This window comes from Apis laboriosa, unplaced genomic scaffold (genome assembly GCF_014066325.1).
Source record: "Apis laboriosa isolate Shangri-la unplaced genomic scaffold, ASM1406632v1 scaffold1321_cov151, whole genome shotgun sequence".
NCBI lineage: Eukaryota > Metazoa > Arthropoda > Insecta > Hymenoptera > Apidae > Apis > Apis laboriosa.
Genome location: NW_025221248.1, coordinates 330,937 through 358,915, shown reverse-complemented (window position 1 = coordinate 358,915; position 27,979 = coordinate 330,937). Strand labels below are relative to the sequence as shown.

At 21.6% G+C, this 27,979-nt stretch overlaps 5 protein-coding genes across 9 annotated transcripts; 1 reads left to right on the top strand and 4 right to left on the bottom strand.

Moving 5' to 3' along the window:
- The first annotated feature begins 6 nt into the window (after positions 1 to 6).
- Positions 7 to 27,979, top strand: LOC122720648 (serine/threonine-protein kinase PAK mbt). 4 transcript variants are annotated; one of them, XM_043947454.1, is made up of 8 exons: positions 16,932 to 17,058; positions 21,892 to 21,972; positions 22,508 to 22,880; positions 22,971 to 23,370; positions 23,459 to 23,872; positions 24,011 to 24,543; positions 26,993 to 27,146; positions 27,257 to 27,979. In XM_043947454.1, exons 2-8 carry the CDS (start codon positions 21,933 to 21,935, stop codon positions 27,416 to 27,418), a joined length of 2,076 nt encoding a protein of 691 aa, XP_043803389.1. In that variant the 5' UTR covers positions 16,932 to 17,058; positions 21,892 to 21,932; the 3' UTR covers positions 27,419 to 27,979. The 4 variants fall into 4 exon arrangements, with proteins under 4 accessions (XP_043803391.1, XP_043803388.1, XP_043803389.1 ...); XM_043947456.1 differs by lacking the exons at positions 16,932 to 17,058; positions 21,892 to 21,972 and adding an exon at positions 7 to 51 and having other exon boundaries at positions 27,257 to 27,978; XM_043947453.1 differs by lacking the exon at positions 21,892 to 21,972 and having other exon boundaries at positions 16,709 to 17,058; positions 27,257 to 27,978.
- Positions 1,971 to 7,638, bottom strand: LOC122720651 (serine protease inhibitor 27A-like). 2 transcript variants are annotated; one of them, XM_043947459.1, is made up of 8 exons: positions 7,527 to 7,638; positions 6,283 to 6,479; positions 6,014 to 6,196; positions 5,688 to 5,901; positions 3,830 to 4,047; positions 3,593 to 3,775; positions 3,359 to 3,509; positions 1,971 to 2,135 (listed from the first exon to the last, which is right to left on the bottom strand). In XM_043947459.1, exons 1-8 carry the CDS (start codon positions 7,549 to 7,551, stop codon positions 1,984 to 1,986), a joined length of 1,323 nt encoding a protein of 440 aa, XP_043803394.1. In that variant the 5' UTR covers positions 7,552 to 7,638; the 3' UTR covers positions 1,971 to 1,983. The 2 variants fall into 2 exon arrangements, with proteins under 2 accessions (XP_043803394.1, XP_043803395.1); XM_043947460.1 differs by lacking the exon at positions 7,527 to 7,638 and adding an exon at positions 6,879 to 6,920.
- LOC122720647 (ATP-dependent DNA helicase fml1) lies at positions 9,450 to 14,723 on the bottom strand. Its single transcript, XM_043947452.1, has 13 exons — positions 14,472 to 14,723; positions 14,216 to 14,383; positions 13,960 to 14,132; positions 13,747 to 13,836; positions 13,425 to 13,649; positions 13,141 to 13,294; positions 12,941 to 13,062; positions 12,741 to 12,860; positions 12,502 to 12,667; positions 12,275 to 12,429; positions 11,871 to 12,108; positions 9,842 to 11,793; positions 9,450 to 9,773 (listed from the first exon to the last, which is right to left on the bottom strand). The coding sequence occupies exons 1-13, from the start codon at positions 14,638 to 14,640 to the stop codon at positions 9,525 to 9,527; spliced, it is 3,981 nt and encodes a 1,326-aa protein (XP_043803387.1). The 5' UTR covers positions 14,641 to 14,723; the 3' UTR covers positions 9,450 to 9,524.
- LOC122720793 (zinc finger protein 84-like) lies at positions 15,787 to 16,806 on the bottom strand. Its single transcript, XM_043947770.1, has 2 exons — positions 15,945 to 16,806; positions 15,787 to 15,827 (listed from the first exon to the last, which is right to left on the bottom strand). Exons 1-2 carry the CDS (start codon positions 16,804 to 16,806, stop codon positions 15,787 to 15,789), a joined length of 903 nt encoding a protein of 300 aa, XP_043803705.1.
- On the bottom strand, positions 18,927 to 20,280 carry LOC122720652 (odorant receptor 30a-like). Its single transcript, XM_043947462.1, has 5 exons — positions 19,765 to 20,280; positions 19,514 to 19,613; positions 19,295 to 19,414; positions 19,060 to 19,215; positions 18,927 to 18,983 (listed from the first exon to the last, which is right to left on the bottom strand). Exons 1-5 carry the CDS (start codon positions 20,253 to 20,255, stop codon positions 18,933 to 18,935), a joined length of 918 nt encoding a protein of 305 aa, XP_043803397.1. The 5' UTR covers positions 20,256 to 20,280; the 3' UTR covers positions 18,927 to 18,932.

Genomic DNA, 27,979 nt, shown 5'->3' with positions numbered 1-27,979 from the left:
AAAACAAGTAATGAAAAATATTAATTGTATTATATTAGATATATTATATAGGTATGATATATTTCTATAATTGTACAAATAAACAATTTATTCAATATGACATAAATATGTTTTCAAATAATATTATAATATTATTTAATTCAAATATTTTAAATTTTATTTGTTTAATAGAAAAAATATAATTTATGTTGTTGATACATTTTAAATATAATAAAATTTTCAATTATAAGAAAGAAAAAAAGATTTTATTTTTAAGATTTTTTTTTTAAAATTTATAAAAATTTTTTTTAAATTAAAATTTTTTTAAATTTATAAAAATTATTAAAATTACAAAAATTAAAATAATAATTATATTTTTAGATAATATTTAATATAAAGTAATATAGATCTTTTTCTGAAATTTGTATCTATTAATATTTTATTATTGAAAAGAAAGCTAATAATATATATATATAACAGCTGTATTTATTTCAATTTGTGGCTGTAAGTTCTTAATCTTATCAAAAATAAAATTTTTAAAATGTATTCTTAAGTGGAAAATATACATATATCAATAAATAGATTAGTATTTCATAAAATATATATTTTAATATTAGAATATAAAAATTATCATTTCATATTTGTTTCATTGAATCATTTTAATCAATGTTTCTTAAAATAAATGACTAAAATTAAAAAACAGATGTGTATTAAGTGTAAGATTATGTATTTAACAATATAACAAAAGAGATCATATTGCATATTATCTATTGAATTAATTCATTGATTTAATGGGTTATATTTTGAGATTCTATATATATGTATTCTTCTTAATTTATTATTTAATTTTTATTTATCTTTAATTATGAATCATTTCTATTATTCTATTATTTCTATTATTTTGATTAAAAATCTTGTATAATCAAAGTTATTATTTATTATGTGTAATGTTTTTTTATACTGTATTCTTTCAATATCATATTATTAAAATTGCTCTAAGCAATTCTTTCTAGCTTATAACTTTGAGCAAAGAATATAAAAATAAAAATCTAATTTATTTAAATTTAAATCATCACATATGAGCATTAAAACAATTTTGACAGTGATAATGAAAAATGCAAATAATATAAAATCGAAAATTTTTACATTTTACATTATGGAAAAAAGAATCATGTATAATAAATATATAATTTATATATTAATATAATAATATAATAATTGTCATATCTTTAAAAATATTAAAAGCATATATATATATATATATATATATATATATCATAAAAAATATACATCAATAATTTGTTTTAGTTTATTTCAATGTTAATTAGCATTTTTACCTTATCTAATATTTGAAAAATATATATTGAAAATTTTTGATATTTAAGTTTGAAGTTTGTTTAAAAAATCAAATCTAAAAACATTAATATTAATTAAATTAATATTAATATTTTATATGAATATTATTATAACTCTTATTTTGTTTATTATGAAAATAGGAAAATAAAAGATCATTGCCATTGACATAAATTGGCATAAATTATAAAAAAAAAATATAATAATATTATGAGATTTAAAATATAATAATATAAGAAAAAGTCAAGTATAATTTTTATTAAATTATCTAAAAAAAGAAATTTCAATGTGGCATACAGCAATTAAATACCAATTAAATGCATAATAATAATGTGTTAAATGTAAAAAAAAAAAGAAAGATATATTTTATTAAGTACTTTTAGTACAAGACTATTTATGTAATATTTTAAAAATATACTTTAAATAATAATACTTGATAATAAATCTTGATAAAAATGGAAAAAATTATTGCGTATAATAATAATAATAATCAAATCACGATACTTGATATTTATATTATATTAAATTAGCATTTTGGTTGAAAATTATTTTTATATCTCATTATTATAAGTAAAAGAGATTAACTTTGTTTTTGATATTCTTAATTCTAAATTTAGATAGTAAATGTTGATTCTTGCTAGTAATTTATTTTTATTTTATTTTTATATTATCCATTGTGTCCAGAGGATTCATAATTTTGCCGATATAAATAATTGTTCCAATGGACTCGTCTTCAATATAAAATAAAAACGGATGATTAGCATGAAATATTTCATCCTTGTTTTTATTTCCAATTTCAATTTCTAGAAATAAATGGAAAAATAGATTATATATGTTCCGTATATTTATAAATAAATAAAAAAAATAATTATATAGAAAGTGATACATACTTTTTAATGATTTGATTATATCTACTACTTCTCTGATTTCGATGATATATTATACAAATCAACATCATCAAATTTTGAATAATTTTTTCTTTCGCATTTTACTACCACTCGGAGTTAGTTTTCAAAATATTTGCAAAAAAAATATTATTATATAGTATTATTATATAGAATGTATTATACAGTATATGTATATATAGTATATGTATTATATAGTATTATTATATAGAATGTTTTTTATATATATCTATGTATGTGTAAATCTGTCATTTATTATTTCTATAAATAATATTGTTTTATATATTGTTGTATAACAACAATTCAAAATATATAATGATTAAAAAACTGATCAAAAAGATTTCTTCTTTATAATATATTTAAAATGTCTTAAATCTAATGTGAAATTTAGATATTCTTTTGGATCCATGAAATACAAAAACAAAATATAAAATAACTCCTTTAGACAACCAAAATTAAAACGATATTAAAAATGATACTGAAATTCATTATAATTCATTAATTTCGGTCACCTAAGGATTATTTTATATTTTATTTTTATATTTCGCGAATCCAAAGGATCTAATATTCTGTTCGACATTGGATTTGAGATATTTTTAACTTCATTAATCCAGAGAGAAATTAGAATCCATTAGATTTTTAGTTCATTCATTATATATTTTAATTCATCATGTATTTATTTTAATAGAGAATAAATGACAATCACATACTTATGCAGCAATAGATATTAATATAAGAGGAATTCTATGTAATAACAATCTTTTTTGCAAATATTTTTTTCAATAATTTTTTTTTATTGTATAACTATGTTATAGTTTTGATATTTGCAAAAAAAATTATTGTTTATATTAATAGCAAAAAAGAAGCAATCGCATATTTCGCATATACTATCATGGACGCATATGTATAAATGAAATTTTATGGAATAGTAGTAATATTTTTTTCCAAATATCTCGAAAACTATGAAAAAGTTATATGCATAGTTATATGCAAGATAAATATTGTTTAAAATTTCTCTATAACATATTTAAAAATCATCGAAATCAGTAAGGTATATCTTTTTATATAATCCTGAAAAACAATTCTGAACATAAATAGGATAATAAAAAGAAAAAATTTACCGGTAGCTACATAAGCTATAGTTCCATTCTCATTTATTTCGATTCCAGCTTTTTGTAAAATATTTGAAACCTTAAGACGTTTTGAAGTTCGTTTTGTTTGAGCTATACCAGTTAACGTTGCAGTATCATCAAAAATATCGCGAATACCAAGCTAATAAAAAATAAAATATAAAAGATAAGAAACTAAACGTAAATTAATAGAAATAAAGTGATAAGAAAATGAACGATAAGTACCTCACGTAGAATGGGTTCTAAGTGACTAGAAAAATCAAACTTGAATTTAGGAATTAAGACGTCAACAGGTAAATCTTGTATTAGCCATATGTATCGTGTTAATACAAAAGGATTAATTTTATTGATGAGTTGATCAATTCCGTTTAATATGCGTGGTAATAACAAATATATAGCAAATTGTCCCTAAAATAAGATAAAATAAAAAAAAAAGAAAAAAGAGGATAATAGATTACATACATCATATGGAATTCTTAAAATTTTGGCGTCCAAGTCAGAAGATTCGATATAATAAAATCGTCCGTAAGCATGCATAATAGGTATATCTACAGTTCGATTATCAATTAAATGAAATTTGCCATTTTTTGTATTTTCTGGAGAAAAATATTTTCCACGCCATAATCCTTTGAAGAAAAGAGTATTCACAATCAACATCAAAGAATTTTTCACACTATTATCTGAAAAAAAGAAGAAATTTATTTGATTATATATATAATTTACATAAAATAATGCAGTATTCGAGCATTTTATAAAACGAAATAATGTTTGAATAATTATCTAGAAAAAATTTTTTCGTCGACTTCAATGATTTTTGGATATGTTATAAAAAACAAGATTTTGAATAATTTTTTCTTATGCTATCATTGGCTTTAGTTTTCGAAATATATGAAAAAAGATTGTTACATAGAATTTCTATATGTTCATGCCTGCATGCGATTTATTTTAATTATTTTATAATTATATAATGATAGTATAATGATATTATAAATATATAATGAAATATTATATAATTATATAATTATATAATAAAATATAATTATATAATATAAAAATAAATTATTTTATAATTATATAATGATAGCAAATAAGATCTACAACGAAAAGTTAAAAATTTAAAAGTACTTCCTCATAGATTATAGTGAAATAAATTAAAAATATCTTAAATCCAAATTTAGTACTCCGTGATCTGAAAAAATATCCAAATTCGGATTTAAAACATTTTAAGCTTACTATAATGATATAATTTTTTGACTGATGTATTGATACTATACATTTTGAATGTCAGTGTTTATAAAAAAAATAGATAAACAATAGATAGTTGTAGATTTATGGAGTTATATATACGTATGTATATATAAACATATATGTATAAAAAAATTTTATGTAATAGCGAATAGTTTATATTTAATTAATTATTAATATTTTTTTATAAATATCTTGGAAATTTAATGATAGTTATATATATAGAAAAAAAATTCATAGAAGATTTATAAACATAGAAAGTTCAAAATATTGATTTTTATAACATATTTAAAAATCATTAAAATCGATAAAAAAAACTGCTTTTTAAAATAATTACTTAACTTTCTTAAAATTAGATCAAACGATTTGAATTTTTTTGAGATGTTAGAAGAATTAGTTTACTAAATAATATATATTTTTAAAAATAATTATATAATTACTTGGAAAAATCATGAGAAAAAAGAAAAATATATATTTTAATTTTTTATTTGAGCTTACAATGAAATTTAAAACATGCCTTTTATAAATTTAAGTTATATATATACATAAACTTTTACGGAAATCAATTGACATATAAAAGAGTTACAAGTATTGAATATATTATAGAATTATATATAATTGTATTTATTATTGTATATATTATAGAAATATTATGCAAAAATCGTAAAAAATTGCAAATTTGAATATTTTTGATTATTTTTCATTGCAATATTAATCGATTTTGATGAAATTTTAATGAATTTTGTACATATATATAACTTGTTGAAATTTAGACATGTTTTAAATCTTTATTATAAGTTCAAATAAAAAAATCGATTTTTATTTTTTTTTTAAATTTTAATTTATTATAAATATAACATTTTTTTTATATATTATCTGCGAAAATATTTTATATATTATCTTTTTTTATATATTATCTAAAGATTAGTAAATTAATTCTTCTAATATTTCAAAGAAATTTAAATCGTTTGATTCAATTTTAAAAAAATTATTCCATTTTAAAAATATTTTAAATATTATCTGTTATATAAATACTTTTGTCATTATAGTTATATTATTATAATTTAATTCTTACCATCTTCTATTATTCGATCAATATTAGCATTAGTAACATTACTGACCCAATTATTAATCATCTTAACTAATGGCTGTGCATTAGATAAATTCGCAATGATCACATCGGTGTTATAAAAGATTTTTACATTGGCTTCATATTGTTGTCTAACCAAAATATTCGAATCAATATAAATTCGCGTACCAATATTTAAAGTATATGCTGTAAAATTAGTCTGAGAAAATAAAAGAATATAAGATTTGATAGAAAAAGCATTTATTTTTGTATTTATTTTTTCATATTTCTTAGCTTTGATTTTTACACAATCAAAATTGTAAGAAATTTACCTGAAGTGATTGTAAAATATTAGAAAACTTTTTTCGTGTAGCATTTCGGGTAACGGGCAATTGCAATATATCAGCAAGTTCATATGCAGTTTCACCTTGAGCTCCTTCATATAATAATACTAATGCAATTTTTAAAGATATAGGCGAAAGAATAACGTTTTTAGAATATTTCTTGCTTATACTCTAATGCAAATAGAATATCAGAATAAAAATATATATATAGTATTTATATTATAAAATTGATACAATTAAAACTTCATATACATTACTTTGAAAAATGTCCAATCAAAAATATCGAAACGTTCTCCTTGATAAGGTACAAAATCATTGTTATTTTTATTATGGTTAATAATTTCACGATTAATATTCGTAGTCATATTTATATCGAAAATAGATTGCGATTTCATTATCTCCGATTTACATTGTTTTAATGTGAGAATTATTATATATGTAACTACTAAATAACCTAAAATTAAATAATATAATCATAAATAATAATAATCATGACTTACAAATATGATCATTTATTCATGATCGAATCAAGAAAAAGAAAATTTTATCTTGAATCAATAATCGTAAAAAATATCAGAATGAAAAGTTCATCTTTTTGTTGTTCTATATTTTTTGTACAAAAAAATTTAATATTTATAATAATATTAATATTATTAAATATTTACAAAATTGCTTTTAATAATTAATTTACATAATTTAGCGATTTTTTCAATTTAGCTATATTTTCATTTTAGCTATTTCATTTCAATTTTTTTTAAAGCTTTATTTTATCATTAAAATAAAAAATCAATCAAGAAACTTAAAAAAATAATTTTTTTCATTTTTTTTTTGTTAAAAATGTTAATATTATTACATTGATCATTATTTATCAATAGTTCATATAAACATATGGCAAAGTGACAATAATCAATATCGTAAACTAATAGTATCACATTATATATTTATTCAAATAGCGAACTTATGAAAATAAAATATAAAAAATGCAATTTTATATATAATCCTTAAACGATCAAAAATAGAATAACAATTAAATACAAAGTTATAATGATAAATATTAATCAAATTAATATTATATAATTTCAATCATTATATTTTTAGTTATTCAATAATTATTTTATATTTTATTTTTATAAATTCGCTATTCGAGATGTTAAATATGATGTATTGGATAATTTATCTGCTATAGTCAGATTGATTAGCTATCTTTATATGTGTTTATATAAACAGTTAATAAATAATAGTTATATTGACACATGTATTATCTCAGACACATACAAGAATTTAATATGATAGTATCAAAAGTTTTTAACAAATATTTTGAAAATTAAAATCGTTTGCTTATTATATGTACAAGAAAAAATTGATCAAAATATTTTTTTTATCATGTATATTTTGTAACATTAAATTCATAAAAATTCGTGAAGCGATAAGTTCACTTTGGCATTTTTTTTTTAAAAAATTATATAATTAATATTTTTATTATTAAATAAATTTTTCTTACCTAATATTTCAACGATGTATTTCATTATTTATATATGTATGTGTATGTATATATAAAATTTAAATGGATATATAGAAAAAAACAGTAAATTGAGAATACATGAATAGCTCTATTATGAGCTATTACGTGTTGATTTCATCCAGTATTCAATAGATAAGTAAAATCACTTAATAAAAAATCAGTCAGTCAACATATTTAATCATTTATCTGTATATATATAATTACTCTACTATTTAATCAGAAGTTTTACAAAATTATATATAAAATGATCATATATTTTTCTCTTTCTTTTTTTTTTCTTTTTTTTTTATTAATTGAAACATTATTAATTAAAATTCGAATTATTCAGAAAAAAAAGCTTGCGATTTGAATAAATTTGGATAATAATAAGATCGGATTATGAATTATAACAATGTTAATATCAATTTAATAGAAATCAATTGAAACAAAATACAATAAAAATAGTTATTTATTTATTATTTTATTTTATTTATTTTTATTTCATTTCAATTTTTAAATAATTTATTTATTTTTTTTTAATTAATAATTTGAATAAAATAAATTTATAAGACTTATGATTATGATTTTACAAAATCATAAAAATATGGATTATTGATATGATTGAATTTCTAATTGGTTTTTTGATTTTTTTCCTGTGTTTTTATATTTTCTATTCTGTATTGCTGCATATTTATCAAAAATTTTCGAAATTAAAAATAATCATGTTCATAGTTATATAAATTCGAATTAATTTTACTATATATTTTGTTTTTTGCAAAAGAAAATTTAAGTAAAAAATTAATTCTTTTTGATCAAAATAACAACATAAAAATAGCTTCTTATCTGACTCTTCATACACAAGATCAAAATTAAAGAAATTAATCATATAAATTGATACAAACACACAAATTGATATGATTATAAAAATATTACTTAAGAGAATTACAAGAAAAAAATTATAAAATGAGCTCTAATTTGAGCTGTGTACATTAAAATTTCATTAGAAAATAGTAGCAAATTCGTTGCAATTTTAGTAATTGAAAAATAATTTATGCTTCACGATGATAGTATTTTGATAAAGATAACTTTTATATCCTGTTTAAATAACGATTATTATAATTTTATTATTATAATTTAGATAAATTAAATAAAAATATTCATTATTATTTCATTACTTGATTTTTTGCAATAACAGTGAATAAAAAGCTGTTGTTAATCATTAATTTGAGATATTATAAATATGAATTATTTAACTTTTCACACTAATAGATCTATTCACTGATAATTCATTTCATTCATTTTTTGATATAATTATATATAATAATTTGATAATTTATATCATAATTAATGAATCAATTAATTAATTATGAAATAAATTATCAAATAAATCAAAAAATAAATTAAAATATAATATATAGTTTTTAATCCTTTTCTTTTATTTATAAATATCAAACTATCTTAATAATAATATATCGTTTAAAATAGACATAATTGTTTTTTTTTTTTTGATATTTTCAACTCAAATAATTGATCAAAATATTTATTATTAAAGCAATCTTGGCTTTATATATTTTAAAGATCTGATGAAATCTGGAACAAAAACAAATTGCACAGAAAAAAATTTTTATTTATCAGGAAGACTTTTTTTCGCTATTTTTAATTAACAAGATTCAATCAACATTAGATGAAAATTTTTTCTTAAAAATGTTTATCTACAATCATGAAATTATTTATATTTTAAGTTATTATCTTTATTTCTTTTACTGCAAAAAATTGCAATAATAATTAATGTAATACGAATATTTATTTGATTAGAAAAATCATAAATAAAAAACAAAAAAAATCGAATCAATTTAATCCAAATATAAATATATAGAAACTCAATACATTTTAGATACTATATTGAATTGAAAAATAAAAAAAAAGAAAATGCTCAATTTATTATTATTATAAATTATATAAATGATAGATTTTTAAAATTAACTTGATTTATTTTTTTCATGATCGCTTTAATAACGATTCGTCCTTTATTTGTTTGCGCAAATTTTCAGTCTCATCTTCACTGGTGCTAAAATAATTTATTATATTTCTTCTCTTATTAATTCTCCTATAACGACTTAATTCTTTATCTCTAATGCGTTTTCGTTTTTGCCTTTTAAGTTTTTTTTCCGCTTTTTCTAGTTCGGACAATTCTTTGTCTCGAGTAATTTCCTTATCAGTTTCGTCTCCCGTTACGCAAAACGAATCCTGAAATTCATTAAAAACAAAAATATTAAAATTCAAGCGTTTGTTATTAGTACAATCATTTCACTTACATTTATGTAGGATTCGTTTTGAGTTATAGGTTGTGAATATATATCTATATTAGAATTCAGTGTGCATTGTTGTTTCAAAAGAAAATTTTGTCTATTAACTGGACTTTTAGTACTCTGTAAATAATGAACATATATATCAGATGTATCTTGTATATTTTGCGTATAACTAATAAAATCTTTGAGATCATCATCGGTTTCACAACTTTCATTTGTCGTCTCACTATTCGAAGAAACTTCTGCTTCCTCCAATATAAATTCATTTTTTGTTTTTCTCAATTTTCGATTATGATTATGTTTTCGAGAATATTCTGTTTCTTTTTTCTGACTTACATATTTCTTCTTATTTTTTGATTTATTAATGAAGGAAATATATTTTTTTTCTTTTACAGTTGAAAGATAAACATTTTTAGAATTATCTTTATTCATAGAATCATTATTAAAATAATTATAATTCGAATTCCTTTTTCTTACATTCGCTAATTTATTTGCTATAGTCATATGAGAAGCGTTTTGTTTTGAAATATTTTTCGACTTTTCGATTGAAATCCATTCTTTATTATTTAGATCACATCTTTCCATATTATTTTCAATTTTTAATTTCTCGTTATTTTGTTTTTCTTCAAATGTATCGAATTTTATATAATTTTGTACAGTATCAGTCGAAACTTTAAAATCATCATCCCAATCATATTCTTCCACTTCTAATTCTGTGTTAATTATATTTTTTTGATTATTTAAATTTTCTATCTTATTAAAATTCTTTTCATCTTTATAATCAATCGAATTATTTATTTGTTCATCAAAATTTGATTGATTATCGATTTGCAATAAAAAATTTTTGTCTTGAAATATATCATCTTCTGATTCATTGATCTTTGAAAGGATTGAATTTGAATTTAATCGAACTATTTCATCAATTGTTTGTTTTTCATTAAAAGTATATTCATTTTGAAATTCATTTTGAATAAATTTTGGCATATTAGTAGTTTCATTTAAATCTTCAAAATATTCAAAATTATGTTTATATTGATCCATTGGAATTGAAGAAAAATTATTTATTTTAATTTCTTTTTGCAAATCATTTTTTAACCTAAAATTATTATCTAATTCCGTAATATTAGAAAAATTTTTTATTTGTTCATCGTTTTTAATGTCAATATTTTTTATCAAATTTTGTTCAAAATTTTCAGTATAATTGATTTCAGAATCATCAGATATTTCATTCAATATATCTTCAAATTTATCAGATATTGAACTTTGTAATATGTTATTTGTATTTCCTGCTCTGACTGATTCTAACAGATTGCTTTTTATACATTGCTTAGAAACACTTGAAGAAGAATAAGTAGAATACATAATGCTATTCTCTAGTTTTTTTTCCTCATTATCTGATAAATCAGTTTCATTTGATTTATTACTATCATCAAGTAAATCTTCAAACTTGGAAGATGATTTTTGATGTTGATACTTATCAACGATCTCTGTTGATGTTATTTTATTTTTAACTATATATTCATCATTATGCGAATTATTCCAATTGTCATTTTCATTATCATTATTTGATTTATTTTTGTCATAATTATAAGGAATAATATCGTTCAGTGTAATTAAACAATTAAGAACTTTAATATCAGGTATTGTAAAATCCACAAAATTTTTAACAAAAGAAGATTTAGGTACATAAGATTTATTAATTTTACATTTGTTTTTTATATTTTCTTCTCTTGCAGAAATCTTCAAAGCACATATTGTAAGGAAATCAACTGCATGATTGTCACAAGAAAGAATTTTCACATCTGATAATTTAGTAGTGTTATGATTATTAATATTTTGAATTGCCTCAAAATTAAGAATTCCATAATTATATTTAGAAGATTCTTTGTTTTCTTCAACTTTCAAATATTTCATCATTAAAAATTTAGTTTCGTTTTTCTTCGATACTAAATTGAATTCTAAAACATATATACAATTTATTTCGTTGCAAAAAAAGAAAGAAAAATATATAAAAAATTATATGTTCATATATTACCATTTTTTTTTATGATATTTTGATGTTTCTTTTCTTTATTATTTGCCTCTCTTTTTCTGTTTTTATATTTTATAACAGGAGTCTTTGGTTGTATGCTAATATGCATTTTTAAACATTCTGGAATTAAGATATCGGGAATCATACGTGGATTGTTTTGATAAAGTGAAGAGAAAATATTATTCGTATTTAATACTTTATAATTTAAAGAATCTCTTCTAGCTATTGTAGATTTTAATGTCTGTAATATAAAAAATAAATATAATAAAATAAATTAAAATATATATAAATAATATAATATATAAATAATATAAATTAAAAATAAATATAATCAAATTAAAATTAAAATATAATCAAAATAATATAGAACACTTTAAAATATCATAGAACATTAAATTTTAAATTACTTCATGTTCTTTTCCATCAGTAACAAGAATAATTATATGTCCATCGCGTTTTCGTCCTGTTCTTCCCATTCTTTGCACTAGTCGCGTCGGTGAATGTTGAGATACATCGAAACATATTATTAAATCTACTTCTCCAACATCCAATCCTTCTTCTCCTATTAGAAATGTAAAGATTTTGCTTATTTTCATTAAATATGTTACTACTTTTTATTATTAATATTGTATACCTATACTCGTAGATATAAGAACATTAACATAATTATTTTTAAAATTCTCTAATGCTTTTATTTGTTGCTTTTGTTTTTGCCCGGCTTGACCAACAAACATTTGGGGTCTTATTAATGGTTGGCATTGTAGTAATAGAATATAAATTTCGCTTACAATATCTCGATACTATACAAAAAGAAAATTATATTGCATAAAATTAAAATTTGGTTACATTATAATAAGATTAAAAATTATAAACCTCAACAAAAACTATAGCTCTTGTATTATTTTCTTTTTTTTGATTATTTTTAAAATGATATATAAGCAATTCTTTCAATTTATCGAATTTCGTATGTCCAAATATGAGATTTTGGGGTATCTGAAATAAAATTTTACATTAGATTTGAAACAATAAAAAATTTTATGTAATTTATAATATAAATATAAATTTTTACAAACTTCCATTATAGTTTCTTGACATAAAATTTTTGTATCAGGAAATGGGCCAAGATATATTTTAATATCTTCAAGCAATATTTGTAATTGTGGTTCCTCATTCATCCAAAATTTATCAGAATGGCCTATTAAGATAATATAAAAATTATTTGAATCTAAATTTTACAATTTATAAAAATAAAAAAAATAACAATTATATATACTTTGATAAAATTTATAAAATGCTCTAAGTCCATCTCTAATCATAAGTTCATAAGCATGATACATTGTCATTAAAATATTTAATGTTTTTATAATTTGTCCATAATTTCCTGTTTTATTTGTTTTCTTTTGGAATTCTTTTAATAAATGGAAGACCTAAATTATTTTTTGTTTCATTTTTTTATTATAATTATAAATGAAATTTAAAACAAAAGTATTAAATTTAAACTTAATATTATAGTCTATTAAAGTATTAAATATTTTACTAAAATATTCAATAACTTACTCTTCCTTTTGAAATATTTGCAGTTTGTCCACGAAGAATATTATACTGAAGTAAAATTTTAACATGACGATCCATAATAAAAATATATTTCTCTTTGTATTCTATCAATTTATTATTAAGAGGTACTAAAATTATTTCGATTTTTTTTTTATTAATATAAGGTACAATATCCAAAGAAGTTTCATCTCTTAATTCCACGTGAGCAATTAATAAATTTTGTAATACCTATAAAATATATTTAAATAGAATTATTTCAATAAATTATAATTACAATTTAAAAAATTATTCATTATTTTTGAATATATTTGATAGTAAAATATACCTCATGAACATTATCAATTTTATTGCCTGGTGTAGCAGAAAGAGCTAATACTCTGAAATTTTGATTTTTTCCACTTAATATGCGAATACACTAAAAATAAATAAAATATATTATTATTCAACTCAATAATATTATATTAAAACTTTTTTTTTGTTTCTACATGAATAATTTCATTATTTTTACATATAAATAATTTTTATATAGAATAATTACCTCACAGTAAGAGTGTTTACCCAAAGCTTTATGAGCTTCATCTATAACTACACATTTTATTAAATCACTAGGTACAATATTTTTGTTTAAATCATTGTGAAAAACTTGAGGAGTAGCAAATATTATTCTTTTTTTTGACCAAGCTATTTCTCGTTTCTTGAGACTAATTGCTCCTATAATGTAGTATTTTTACAATAAAGTAAATATAAATACTTAAATATAATAATATTCTAAATTTCATAAATTATTTTTTTACCTGTGAGTTCAATAGTTTCTGCACTAGGTATGCCCATAGTATTGTGACATGCAAAAATTTGTTGAGCAACTAATGGTTTGGTAGGTGCTAAAAATATAATTTTCCCCCATGGGTACCATCTCCAAAAATTATACATTACAACTGCAGCAATAAATGTTTTTCCTAATCCTAATAAAAATAAAAAATAAATTATTATTGCTAATTTTTGTAATTTTTTTTTTTTTGTTTAAATGTTAAAAAATGTAGTTTCATTTACCAGTAGGTAAACAAACTAATGTGTTTTTGTATAAGCATGCTTGAACAATATTGAACTGATAATCTCTGACAGGATAATTTTCTGGATAAATCCATGTTTTGCCAGCTGATAAATCAAATCCTTTTGTTCTTTCATCAAAAGAAATCTGAGGATTTTGTGACAATTCCATTTGAAAAGTTTTTTTAATTGATTTCAAGTTATAAAAATTTTATTTATTTCACCATTTATAATTTTGCAGAAAACAATTTTCTTAAATAGATTTAAAAATAATTTTTTTATGAAATAATTATTTTTGTTTATAATCAAAAAACAATCATATTATAATAAAGAGAAAAATTAATATATAATAATTAATATATAATATTTATAAGCATATAATGTATAAACATGTATATATTTGGAGTTGGATTGTTATTGACTTTCTTATAGTAAAATAGGAAAGCTACATTGTAGTAATATAAAAAAAAATTATATTACCATTCTAGGGAATTTTTTTTAACAGAATAAAACATGGGAATCATGAAATAAAATAACATTTTATTATTAAAAATAATAATCTTCGATTTATGTATGCATATAAAATCTTTTAAATTAAGAACATTATCTTTCTGAATATTATAAACTGAATATATATTGAATCAAAATGCATAATAAACAAATATCATCCATTTAATAGTATAATATTTTTGGCTCAATATTTTTCATTTCATACACATAAACAAAACATTATAGATATATATTTCATAATAAAATAAAAAATGTAAACATCTTGTTGTTTATACTATATAAATAGTAGGTTTGTTCATCAAAACATTACTATCGAAGCGGTATAAAAGAATGTCAATATATCATTACATTTTTATTAAAGTACATGTAATAAAATGAATGTATTAATGATCTGATTGACCATAGATTATTCAGGCGTTATGTTATTAAATGAATAACATTTAACATGAAAAAATATTAAAATGATATAATAAAATGTTTACTATAATTATTATTATATTAATAATAATAATCATAAAAAAATATTTGTTATCAATATGTAATAAATGTCAGATATCTAATGACTTATAAAAAGTACATGCATTTTATTAAATATGTGTAGAATAATATAGAAATATTAAAAAAAGAAACCATAAAAAATTAATTAGAAATTAATTTATTATACATAAAGATATACAGGAAAGAATATGATTGTTTGGGCCAATGAGCATATAAAACGGATGTATGTAATCATCTTTACGCAGCTATAGACGAACAATGCTTAATAAAAAAACTAAAAGCTGAAACATAATAGACTAGATCACCCTATTTAGGATGTATGATTTGTGGATAAATGACTATTTAACGCAGCTTTATGGGCAAATTTTTTTAAACAAATTAAACATTCATGAGTTTTTTCATTTATATGCACAGACAAATGTTTTTTCAATGTTGCTTTATCTTTAAATATTTTTTGACATGCACTACACTCGTATGGTCGTTCTCCTGCATGTACTAATATATGACTATTTAATGTTGTTTTTTGAGTAAATGCTTTATGGCATACATAGCATTCATATGGTCTATCACCAGTATGACTTAACATATGTTTTCGCAATGAAGACTTCTCTTTGAATGTTTTTTGACAAATGTGACAGGCATGTCGTTTATCGCCAGTATGTATAAGCATATGAGAATTTAATCTAGTTTTTTCTCTGAAGGCCATGTCGCATAATTCACAAGCAAATGGCTTTTCGCCTGTATGTATCAAAGTATGTCGATTCAAATCCGACTTACGAGTAAATATTTTATCGCAAACTTTGCAATCATATTGGCCCCCTGTATGTAATAGCATATGACTATTAAGATCGGATTTGCGGGCACATGCCTTATGACATATATGACACTCATGTGGTTTTTCACCTGTGTGCACAAGCATATGAGAATTTAATTTTGCTTTTTCTCGAAAAGTCATTAGGCATTCTTTACATTCATATGGTCTTTCACCAGTATGAACCATAGTATGTCTTATTAATTCTGATTTTCGTTTATATGTTTTTTCACAAATATTACATGCATGTGGTTTCTCACCACTATGTGCTAACATATGATTGTTCAATGCTGTTTTTTGTGTAAATGATCTATGACACATTGTACACTTAAATTGTTTGTTTCCATGTAACACCATATGCATATTTAATTTTGCTTTTTCCCTAAATGCTGCAAAACATACATCGCATTTATATGGTCTTTCCTCTGTATGAGTAATCACATGCCGATTCAGACTAGATTTTTCTTTAAATGTCGCATGACAAACATCACATTCAAATACTCTTTCTTCTGTACTCATAGATTGGTCATGCTCAGAATCAGGTCTTTTTATAAATGCGTGTTGCAATGCATCATTGTCATATGGTTTTTCTAATACATGCATTTGCATATGACTACGTAAACACCATTTGTAAGCAAATCGTTTCTGACAGATATTGCATTCCAATGGACTCATCCCAACATGAGTCAGCATATGAGCATGTAAACTGGAATTATCCTGAAAATTTTGTTGACAAACCTCACACTGATTTCCACTACAATGCATTCTCAGGTGAGTAACCATAGAATCATTGTTTAAAAACCATTTTTTGCAAATTGAACATTGTATTTTATAAAATTTTGGTTGCTGTCCATTTGGACAAAATCCAGAATGTTTTTCTACATCATGTACTTGAGCAAAATTTGCATTTGTTAAGCACCTTTGCATAGCACCATCTTCTTTATCACACAAATTTGTATTTGCAATTTGTGCTGTCCAATTTTGATGACTACTGGATTCCCCATCTAATTCGAGTTTTACCTAAAATGTTTTGTTAATAAATTGATTTTTTTATAAACAAAACTTAATCGTTAATAATTTTATATAAAATTTACCATTTCATTAGAGAAGTCAACTTCATTATTTTCGATAGGTAAAAATACCTTCTCGAATGTCCCAGAACAGATGTCCTCCATGTAGTCTGGATCAAATCTATCGCCGGGTTCTTCCTTAAGTACAACGCTTACAATGTTTTCGTCCTTAAAGTAAGGTTTAAGTTAGAGTCCTTGTGGAAGCATTGTATTGTATGGTGCTGCTGTTTCATAGAAAACGTTTACCATAACCTGACTGTCTATGTTTAACGCATCCATTGGTTCATCTTTCACTTTAAAATCTTCCATTTGCTATGATTTATTCTAGAAGTGAAATTAATTTATTTATTTATATTATGTATAAACAATCTGATTATAATACAAAAAGCAAAAAAATCATGTTTTACAAGATTGAACATAGTCAATTATATTGTACTGTATAGAATCATTTAACCTAAAAGTACGACATACAATTTGATCAATCCGATAATTTTGACGTATAGAATCATTTTATTCATAAAAATTGTATGTCATATGATAATTTAATTGTTTTGTTAATTATTATGATTAAATTGAAAACGATGATTTTTTTATTTCTATACTTACAACGGAAATTACACATTTCACCTAAAACAGACATATAAATCAAAATCTACTAATTCTTATTCTTTTTGTTATTAACATTCAAAATTTCTTTTATTCTTTAAGATTATACACACATTCTAATATTATAGATAATATAATAATATTATTTTGATAAAATTTATTGAATCGATTAATTTACTTTTATATCATGAAACTGCGCGTTCCACACACATGCAAACATACGTTACATAAATACTATGTCTCTATTATACGGTTATATGTATATATGTACATATATACATATGATATATATAGGTAAATTCATGCTTGACCATATTGTGTTACTATCTACACGGAACTGCTAGTTAAATGATTATACTCGATAACAATATATTATAGGATACATCTCTTTCGATAGTTTATTATATTTATTATATATTATTCAAAATTAAAAAATAAACAAATCAATTTTAATAGATAAATTTCAAATATTTCATTAAGATACAATTATTTTGAATTATTTATTTGGATTTATTTATTATAAATATTATAATTTAAAAAAAATTATTTGTTTTAACAATTTATATTTTGATATTTTCTCTAGAGAAAAAATTCTATAAATAAATATGATATATATGTATTATAATGTATATGATTTTATACCAAAATTTCTATTGTTATCTATTGAAATAAATAAAAGAATTCATTTATTATACTTATCTAATAAAAATAATTAAGCAAAAATAATGTATTTAAAATATATGATGTTATTTTATTTATTTCCATTATAATATTTATGATTAAAAAATACGTCGTTATATTTGTTTTTTTTTTTTAAACTGTATTTTAATCTTTTATATAGGGCATCATTTAAATATCTCTTAAATATTTCTTAAATATCATTTAAATATCTCTTAAATATATACGTGATATATATATACATATAAAATTAATTAAATTAATTCATAAATTTTTATAAATTGCAATATCTTATAATATTGTTAATAAGAAGGATATATAGCTGAGCGAAATTTTTAATATCTGAAATAACATTATAAGAAATAAAGACAATGAAAAAAAAAGATAAGTAAAAATATATGAAAAGAATATATCTTACATTACAAAATGTTAACATCGTTACAGGAAATAATTTTCCTGCAGTTAAATAAAGCGGCTTCTTTGATCTCGCCATAATTATAATCAAACTTTTTGCTTTCGTGTATTTTAAACTTACCCACTCACATTCATATGCAGCATTATGCACTTCCTCGGACTATATAATTACAAGAAAATTTTAAGTAAATACAAATAATGTAACAACATGGAAAAAGAAAAAAAAAATTTTTACTTACTTGAGTTACTAACATTTGTCCTGCCATAAAATAGAGAAACGTTTGAAGAAATGTATTTGTAAAATTACATATTAAATATATTATTCGAAGCAGAGAAAATTGTTCTTCTTCAATGTATATCTTAAGATATTTAAAAAAATATTTAAAGATTGTAATTATCAGATTTACAATTCTGTTCTATAAACATCTTTAATAATTCTATAAGGTTAAATTACTTACAGTGATTATTAACAAACCATATACACAAGCACACATTCCAAAATTAAGTAACAAAATGAGAAATAAAACTGTTGATGTATTTTCGATCACATTTGCTGCTCTATGAAATATTTTTGAAAATTAAAATAATTTTTTATTGCGTACATTTCATAATAGATATATAATAATATAATAATATATAAATTGCTAAAATAGAAAGAAAAAAAAGAGAAATAGTACAAATTTATATAATACAATGTAAAATAAAATACCTGATGAGTCGTATGTGATCTTTTACAATAGCTATTAGAATGAAATTAGAAGCTTCTGATTCTTTCATATTTGCGAGCTGAAATCGAAGATTTGTTAATTGGCCACAAATATGAAGGATCAATATTCCAAAAAAATTATCAACTCCAGCATAACAAAATGCCGCTATTAAAAGACTGATAGATTGAAGAACATATATTATTTCGAAATATGGAGTTTCAGATACATCAAAAATATAATAAGTTGGTAACGGAAAAAGTTTTTTTGCATCCGTTTCATTCGTTACATATCGAATAGTAATACCGAATCTTGGTAGAATCATCAATAACCATATCAAGATACATATTAATATATAACCGAATATGTTAATTATTCTTGCAATTCTTGCTCGGCGTATCATTATATCTTTTTCATAATCAGTTTTTAATTTTGCCCAATCTTTTGCGATCATGTTTACAATCAGCGAGAGAACTTGAAAAAAAAAGTGATGCATATCTCATGTATATATACTTTTTTTTATTTATTGATGCTTTCTGTTTTCCTTTCAGCTTACCTTTCTTCTTGCTGGATATCACAATAAATTTTATTGTAGTTATTATCAAAGGAATAGAATATGCAAGATTATCCGTCACTTCCATTAAATTATTGCATTGTTTAAGAGCACATAAACAAGGAATCGTACAAACAAAAGTTATTAGCATGAAACATGTCGTTACATGTAATTTCGTCCAAGATTGTTTTCTTATATTTTGTTCTTCTACAGGCCAAAGACAAATTACATTTAAACTAAATCGATTTAATCTTACGGCCCATTCGTAATCTATAAATTATTATTATAAAAAATTATTATTTGAAAAATATTAACTAATTAAAAAATACACCTTTTGAATATTTCTTTGATTCTGATGTATCCATTATGTTCAAATTTCTCTACACACTCAGACAATTACTACTTTTTTTTATATATGGACAACGATAAAAACATTAGGGGACAATGTTAAATACTCATGGTATAACATTGTAATATAAAAAAATATAAGAAAATGTTTAATACTTCATCCTATCTTGTATCGTGAGAAACGAAATTTGTTTGTAATATTATTGCTTGTTAACTACTTTTTTATTTGTAAGTAAAAGTAACTTAGTGGAAACAACAACGATGAAACATTTGTTCAATTAAACTTTCAAAAAGAAGAGAGAAACAATGTATATTTCTTTTTTCTCTCGTACATTTTTAATAACTCCGATAGATTCGGGCGATCGATCATGCAGATCGCATAAAGGCTTTCTTTCTATTTTAAACGATTTGATACGAAGAAGAACCAAACATTTTCATGCGTGATCGCATCTTTTTATACATTCTTTTATTCGTGCGTGTATGTGCATGCAAATATATATATATATATATGTACGTATGTAAAATTGTTTTTTTATAATTCAAACATATTTCTCTTTTTATTCAAGATTACGAATATAGTAAAATGCATGTATTTGTTTTATATTTATTTTAAATATATTAATTCTACTATTTTTATTATTTATTATATATAATGTCAAAATATGTATATGTTTATAATTTTCCTTTTATATAGATTTAGATTATATTATTTAAAGGAGATATATAAGAATATATTAAATTTAATATTTTTATCAAATTATTTATAAAAAAATATAAATTTTTTAGGAATTTTTTATCTTGGAATTTAAATACATGTATTTATTTTTTGTTTTTTTATTTTTTTATTTATTTAAAATCAAATTTTATGAATATTTTAATAATAAAATATAATATATTAATAATTTCAAATTTTCATTCTATCGAATTCATCATATTATAATTTCAAATTTTCATTCTATCGAATATCAAAAAAACAAATATTGTTATATGTTATATTTCATATAACATATATAATATGTTAGTTAGCATTTATACATGTTATATTTCATATAACATATATAATATGTTAGTTAGCATTTATACTTATTAGCATTTTAGTAAACTAAAATGATTATAAATGATTATAATTATAAATTGATGTATTCTTCTTTTTTTAATCATTGCAATTGCAATTGCTTTCTCTCGACACAATTTTATATTCATTTTGTTTTTTATAATAATTTCATTACAGGTGTTACCTCATGCACATTTGAGTAAATTGTCACGAGTCAAATGCCAAGAAAGATTCATAAGCTCTCCGCGCGGAGCGCCGGTGTGTAAACGACCTGTCGAAGGGCTAAATGCCGTATTTACCTATTTTAATTAATTAATTTTTTTATGTTTCTATACTATTTAAAATTTAGTATTTTTTCAAAGCGGTATAACGTTAATAGAAAATAATTATTCTTAAAAAATCTAACCAACAACTCAAAAAAATTACTTTAAGGTAATCATATCACGCACTAGTAGGCGTTGCTGTCATTTGGCTTCTCTTTGATTTTATTATTTCCTCTAAATATTGAATAAGTCATATAATTTAATACATTATTTTTCTTTTTCTCTGTATATTAATTTTAGAAAATTATCATGTTACTATGCATATGTAAAAATTATTCTTTGAGAATAATTTACTCAATTGACAGTTTTAAATCTATTGCTTTTCAAAATAATTTTTAGTTTATATAATTTATATAATTTATATAATTAAATACATTTTCTAAATATTATATTATACTATATATTACAAACATAGAGAATATATTATATAATTTTAATTATATTTTTTAATATTAACACAATTATTATAGGACAGGAAATGTTTGCTAAAAAGAAAAAGAAACCACAGATATCTACTCCAACAAATTTTGAACATCGAGTACATACTGGATTTGATAAACGTGAAGGAAAATTCGTTGGACTTCCATTACAATGGGCTTCTATTGTTGGAAACAATCAAATTTTAAAATCTACAAATAGACCATTACCTTTAGTAGATCCAAGTGAAATTACACCTACAGAAATTCTAGATTTAAAAACTATTGTTCGAGGCCATAATGATCCAAAAGGAAGAACTTTCAGTGGTGAGAAAAACACTGAAAATGGATTACCCAAAACTAGTACAGTTGCTAGATCTAATTCTCTTCGTTCTTCAAGTCCACCAAAACTTAGAAGAGATTATAGGTAATCTTTTTTATATTTATTACTATTTTGTATTTATTTTGTATTTATTACTATTTTAATATTAAGTATTTTATTATATTTATATTTTAGGCATAATAATAATTTACCACCCTCTGTGCCAGAAGGTCAAGAAATGTCATCAAATACTAATCAAATTCAGGGTTATACTACTAATTTTGGAAAACAACACAATTATCTTGATAAATTGAGACAAAATGCATCTAATGTTACAAGTGGATTACATTCCAATACACAAAACATGATTCCAAATCTTCAAAACCTTAATCCAAATATGCAATCATCTCCTAATTTAACACATGTTGGTTCAAATGCACCGAATTTGTCTTTAAATTTTCAAAATTTAAGTCCTATTAATACTCCACAATGTTCTATACAAAGTCCTAGCACTCCTCAACTTATAGATTCTGAATTTCATAGGATAAATACTCAAATATCTTTAACATCTGGTCAATATAATGGAAATGTTCAGGTAAATAATAAATATTATATTTCAGGTAATACTTAAATATTATATATTTTATTTATCTTTAAAAATATGTATTATTTCTTATACATAGGCTTCAAATATTGATACTTCTTCAAAGGATCAACAAATAACTCAAAATACTCTTCTGCATAAATTACAACCTAAAATCTCACCAGTAGGTTCTATTGCTTCTCAACGGCCATTAAGCCAATTAAGTACACATAATGTTAATAAATATTCACAAGCATATAATACATCTGAAAATTCTTCTATTTTGCAATCTCATATAAAAAAATCTATTGAAACATCTCAATCAATGCATAATTTATCAAAATCCAATTTACCATCTTCTGGAAACAATTCGATACCTGATCAAAATCAAAATATGAAGAGTGCTTTGTCTTCGGGAAATCTGGCAGTCAGTTCAAGTTCGAATACAACAAATAAACAAACAGCAGAACAAAGACTTACTCATGAACAATTTCGAGCAGCTTTACAGATGGTGGTAAGAAAAAATAAATTATGATTATGATAATATTAGATAATAAAAATAATAATAATATAAATGAATTCTATAAAAATATATAAGAAAAAGATATTTCAAATTATTATTCGACTTTATTCATTTAAAAATTTACCACAGGTAAGTCGAGGCGATCCAAGAGAAAATTTAGAAAATTTTCTTAAAATCGGTGAAGGAAGTACTGGAACAGTATGTATAGCAACTGAGAAAAATACAAATCGACAAGTAGCAGTGAAAAAAATGGATTTAAGAAAGCAGCAAAGACGTGAATTACTTTTTAATGAAGTAGTTATCATGAGAGATTATCATCACCCAAACATTGTTGAAATGTATGATAGTTTTTTAGTAGATGACGAATTATGGGTCGTGATGGAATATCTTGAAGGAGGAGCGCTTACGGATATTGTGACTCATTCTCGCATGGACGAAAATCAGATTGCCACAGTATGTTCTCAATGTTTGAAGCCTCTTGCATATTTGCATTCTCAAGGTGTTATTCATAGAGATATTAAGTCCGATTCTATACTATTAACGGCTGACGGTAGGGTCAAGTTATCTGATTTTGGATTTTGTGCTCAAGTATCTCAAGAATTACCCAGGCGAAAATCTCTCGTTGGAACGCCATATTGGATGAGCCCAGAAGTTATTTCAAGGTGAATTATAATTTCTTTTTGTTTAGTTTTTAATTGTTTTATATTTCATTTATATATAAACTAGTCAATACTAGTCAAAACTAGCAATATCATATAAACTGATATATAAAATTAAAAAAGCATTTGACTTTCGTCAAAATTATCGATATTTAAGTCATATATATATATATTATATATAAGCGATTTTTATTGTTAAAAAAATTTTACATTCCATTGTGACCTTAACTTAAAAACGTTGTTACAAATGGCTATATTGCCTTTGATAGGCATTAATGCTATAAAAGATATTTTTTATATTGAATTATTTAACAAAATATTATAAACATTCAAGTGCTTTCATAAATAATATTGTTTCTTGTTTATACTTTTTATTTCGATATTAATTTCACTGTTTGTTACCTGTAAAAGCATTTGTGAAATGGTAGAAATAAATTTTATTGTACTTGCTTATTCAAAAGATAATGAAAAGAGATATTTCTCTTTTAATTAGTAAAATAAAAATATTTTTGTGCATATAATTATAAGTACAGATATATATATCTGTCTATTATCTATCACAAAAAATTATATAGTAATAATAATAATTTTATGGTTATTTTGAAAGCTTTTATTTTCAGACAAAGAATCATTAAAAAATTTTTCTCAAAAATATTTCGACATCATAGCTAGTAAAAAAATAAAAATACTTTCAAAAATTGTTCGGATTTAAATGATTCTAACATTCAAAAATTTCTTTAAAAATTGAAAATTTCAAAGATTGAAATTTCTTCTTTATAAACACTTTTAAAATTTGATGATATGATTTTTTTTTTTTATTAAACTTTGAATAAAAAATAAATCGTCGATATTAAAATAATCCGAGATACATTATGGAGAGATTACACGATCGAATACACTTCATGTGTATGTTTAATGTTTGATTTATATTTCAAATATGTGTGATTAATGTATATGTATAATACATTAATTAAAGTATACAATTTTAGAATGTGAGTAATTAAATATTCAAAAAGAGATATTGTCCCCTCTTATTTCTTCATATCTATAATTTTAATCAGATCTTTTTAATAGTTTGGTTTTAGATGATATTTAGGCGGAAATAAAGTTTTTCTATTGGATAAAATTAGTATACAGCAATAATAAATTCAGAATGGAATCTTTCCACATGTAATCCAATATAAAATCGAACCAAATCGAATAAGAATATTCCTAGTCAAATATAATATATATCAATTTTTCAAAGCAAACAATATTGGAATTATTTTTCACTCATCAAAGAATCTAAACTTAAACTCCTTTGAAAATGTATAAAATATTATGAACAATGATAAAGCATGAAAGGACATTAGATGTATAAAGAAATCACATTAGATATATAAAGAAATACTCATTTCAGAGATTTTGGAAAGATATTCTTCAAAAAGTGAAAAATGCATATTAATTTTTCTCACATCAGTATGTGAGAAAGAATTGATAAGCACATTTTTTTAATAAAAAAAAGCAGCTTTATATTTTTATTTTCCTATGCAGAAACATCCTTAGGAAAAATTTATTTAGCTTTAGATTTTGAAAGTAAAAATTTTATACTTCAAAATGAGACCAAAATTATTATTGTGATTTGATGAAATGATTTTTTGTTATGAAAATATAATTATTTACATATCATTTTAATTATTTAAATTTTTGGCAAAAATTGAATTATTTTCTTAATTTTGTAGATTGTATAATATATTCCAATTATTAGAATAAGTTATTCTAAATTTAGATATAGAAAATTTAAATATAGAAATATTGTAAATCAAAATTAAATAATATTCAATAAGCTATTCATATAATTCATATAATATTCAATAATCTAGGCATAATTTGAAAAATGTAATTATATATTTTTTTTAAATAAAATCTTATAATTTTGATAATTTTTTAATCCCTACAATGATATATTAATATTTTTGCTCTAAATCTACTTAAAAATTATTACAATTAAAAGTTTTTAAAGTAGTTTTCTAATCTGCAAATATGATTTATGTTATAACACATTACAATATTTGTAAACATGTTAATATTTACACATTGTTAATATTAACTAATAATTTTTTAATATTATTTAATACAATAAGTAATATTAAAAAAAGAACGAAGAAGTATTTAAATTCTAATAGCAGATTTGTTGTAATAAATAATTTATAATAGTAACTCGTTCACAAATAATCTAGAAAATTTTAACTAATATCTTAATTAATTTCAACATCAGTAGATTAAGGGCAAAAATAAATTAATATTTTATTATAGAAATTAAAAAATTACATTGATTATCAAAATGATAAGTTTCCATTTAAAAAAAAATATAATTACATTTTCCAAATCAATCCAAAAAATTGTGTAAAATTATTTAGATCATACTTCATTAAATATTTAATTTTGATTTATATATATTTATTTATTTTAGGTTACCATATGGTCCTGAAGTGGATATTTGGTCATTAGGTATAATGATTATCGAAATGGTTGATGGAGAACCACCATTTTTTAATGAACCTCCTTTACAAGCTATGCGACGTATTAGAGATATGCCACCACCAAAATTAAAAAATTCTCATAAAGTGAGCTAAAAATATTTCACAAATCACTTATATGAATTCAATGATACAAGAACTATCAAATTATTTATTAAATTAACTTTATTAAATTATTTATTATTATTGTTATAAAGGTCAGTCCACGTCTTCAAGGATTTTTGGAAAGAATGCTCGTTCGTGATCCAGCACAAAGAGCTACGGCAACTGAATTGTTACAACATCCGTTTCTTAGGCAAGCACAGAGTCCAAGTATTTTAATTCCATTAATGAGAGGTTCTAGACATACGAATTGCTAATAAATCGATGTAAAAAATAAAAATAAGAGTAGTAATTAAAACGTACATAGATTATAAAAATAATAATAGTTACGATCTTATTTTTTAAGTTTGTTGTTAGATGTTACATTTTAAAATATGTAGAATTTAGAAACATTTAAGCGATTTTTATTGTTAAAAAAATTTTACATTCCATTGTGACCTTAACTTAAAAACGTTGTTACAAATGGCTATATTGCCTTTGATAGGCATTAATGCTATAAAAGATATTTTTTATATTGAATTATTTAACAAAATATTATAAACATTCAAGTGCCTTCATAAATAATACTGTTTCTTGTTTATACTTTTTATTTCGATATTAATTTCACTGTTTGTTACCTGTAAAAGCAGAGAGTGAGATGGTAGAAATAAATTTTATTGTACTTGTTTATTCAAAAGATAATGAAAAGAGATATTTCTCTTTTAATTAGTAAAATAAAAATATTTTTGTGCATATAATTATAAGTACTTACTTAATAATTACTTAGTAATGATTAAATAATCATATTTAATTCAAAAGTATTAATAAGACCATTCTTA

What these genes read in the sequence shown, in the direction of transcription:
- LOC122720651 (XM_043947459.1), bottom strand. Translation starts at nt 7,551, where the DNA reads ATGAAATACATCGTTGAAATATTAG. An exon ending in TGATCGAATAATAGAAGATG is followed by an intron (nt 4,048 to 5,687) that starts GTAAGAATTAAA and finishes TCTTTTTTTCAG; the next exon opens with ATAATAGTGTGAAAAATTCT. An exon ending in TAGAACCCATTCTACGTGAG is followed by an intron (nt 3,510 to 3,592) that starts GTACTTATCGTT and finishes ATTTTTTATTAG; the next exon opens with CTTGGTATTCGCGATATTTT.
- LOC122720647 (XM_043947452.1), bottom strand. Translation starts at nt 14,640, where the DNA reads ATGGAATTGTCACAAAATCCTCAGATTTCTTTTGATGAAAGAACAAAA. An exon ending in CAAATATTTCAAAAGGAAGA is followed by an intron (nt 13,295 to 13,424) that starts GTAAGTTATTGA and finishes AAAATAATTTAG; the next exon opens with GTCTTCCATTTATTAAAAGA. An exon ending in GAGCTATAGTTTTTGTTGAG is followed by an intron (nt 12,668 to 12,740) that starts GTTTATAATTTT and finishes CTTTTTGTATAG; the next exon opens with TATCGAGATATTGTAAGCGA.
- LOC122720793 (XM_043947770.1), bottom strand. Translation starts at nt 16,806, where the DNA reads ATGAGTACAGAAGAAAGAGTATTTGAATGTGATGTTTGTCATGCGACA. An exon ending in AGGAGAACGACCATACGAGT is followed by an intron (nt 15,828 to 15,944) that starts GTAGTGCATGTC and finishes TTGCCCATAAAG; the next exon opens with CTGCGTTAAATAGTCATTTA.
- LOC122720648 (XM_043947453.1), top strand. Translation starts at nt 16,842, where the DNA reads ATGCGTGTTGCAATGCATCATTGTCATATGGTTTTTCTAATACATGCA. An exon ending in AAACTTAGAAGAGATTATAG is followed by an intron (nt 22,881 to 22,970) that starts GTAATCTTTTTT and finishes TTTATATTTTAG; the next exon opens with GCATAATAATAATTTACCAC. An exon ending in AGCCCAGAAGTTATTTCAAG is followed by an intron (nt 24,544 to 26,992) that starts GTGAATTATAAT and finishes TATTTATTTTAG; the next exon opens with GTTACCATATGGTCCTGAAG.
- LOC122720652 (XM_043947462.1), bottom strand. Translation starts at nt 20,255, where the DNA reads ATGCATCACTTTTTTTTTCAAGTTCTCTCGCTGATTGTAAACATGATC. An exon ending in GATCACATACGACTCATCAG is followed by an intron (nt 19,614 to 19,764) that starts GTATTTTATTTT and finishes AATATTTCATAG; the next exon opens with AGCAGCAAATGTGATCGAAA. An exon ending in GACAAATGTTAGTAACTCAA is followed by an intron (nt 19,216 to 19,294) that starts GTAAGTAAAAAT and finishes GTAATTATATAG; the next exon opens with TCCGAGGAAGTGCATAATGC.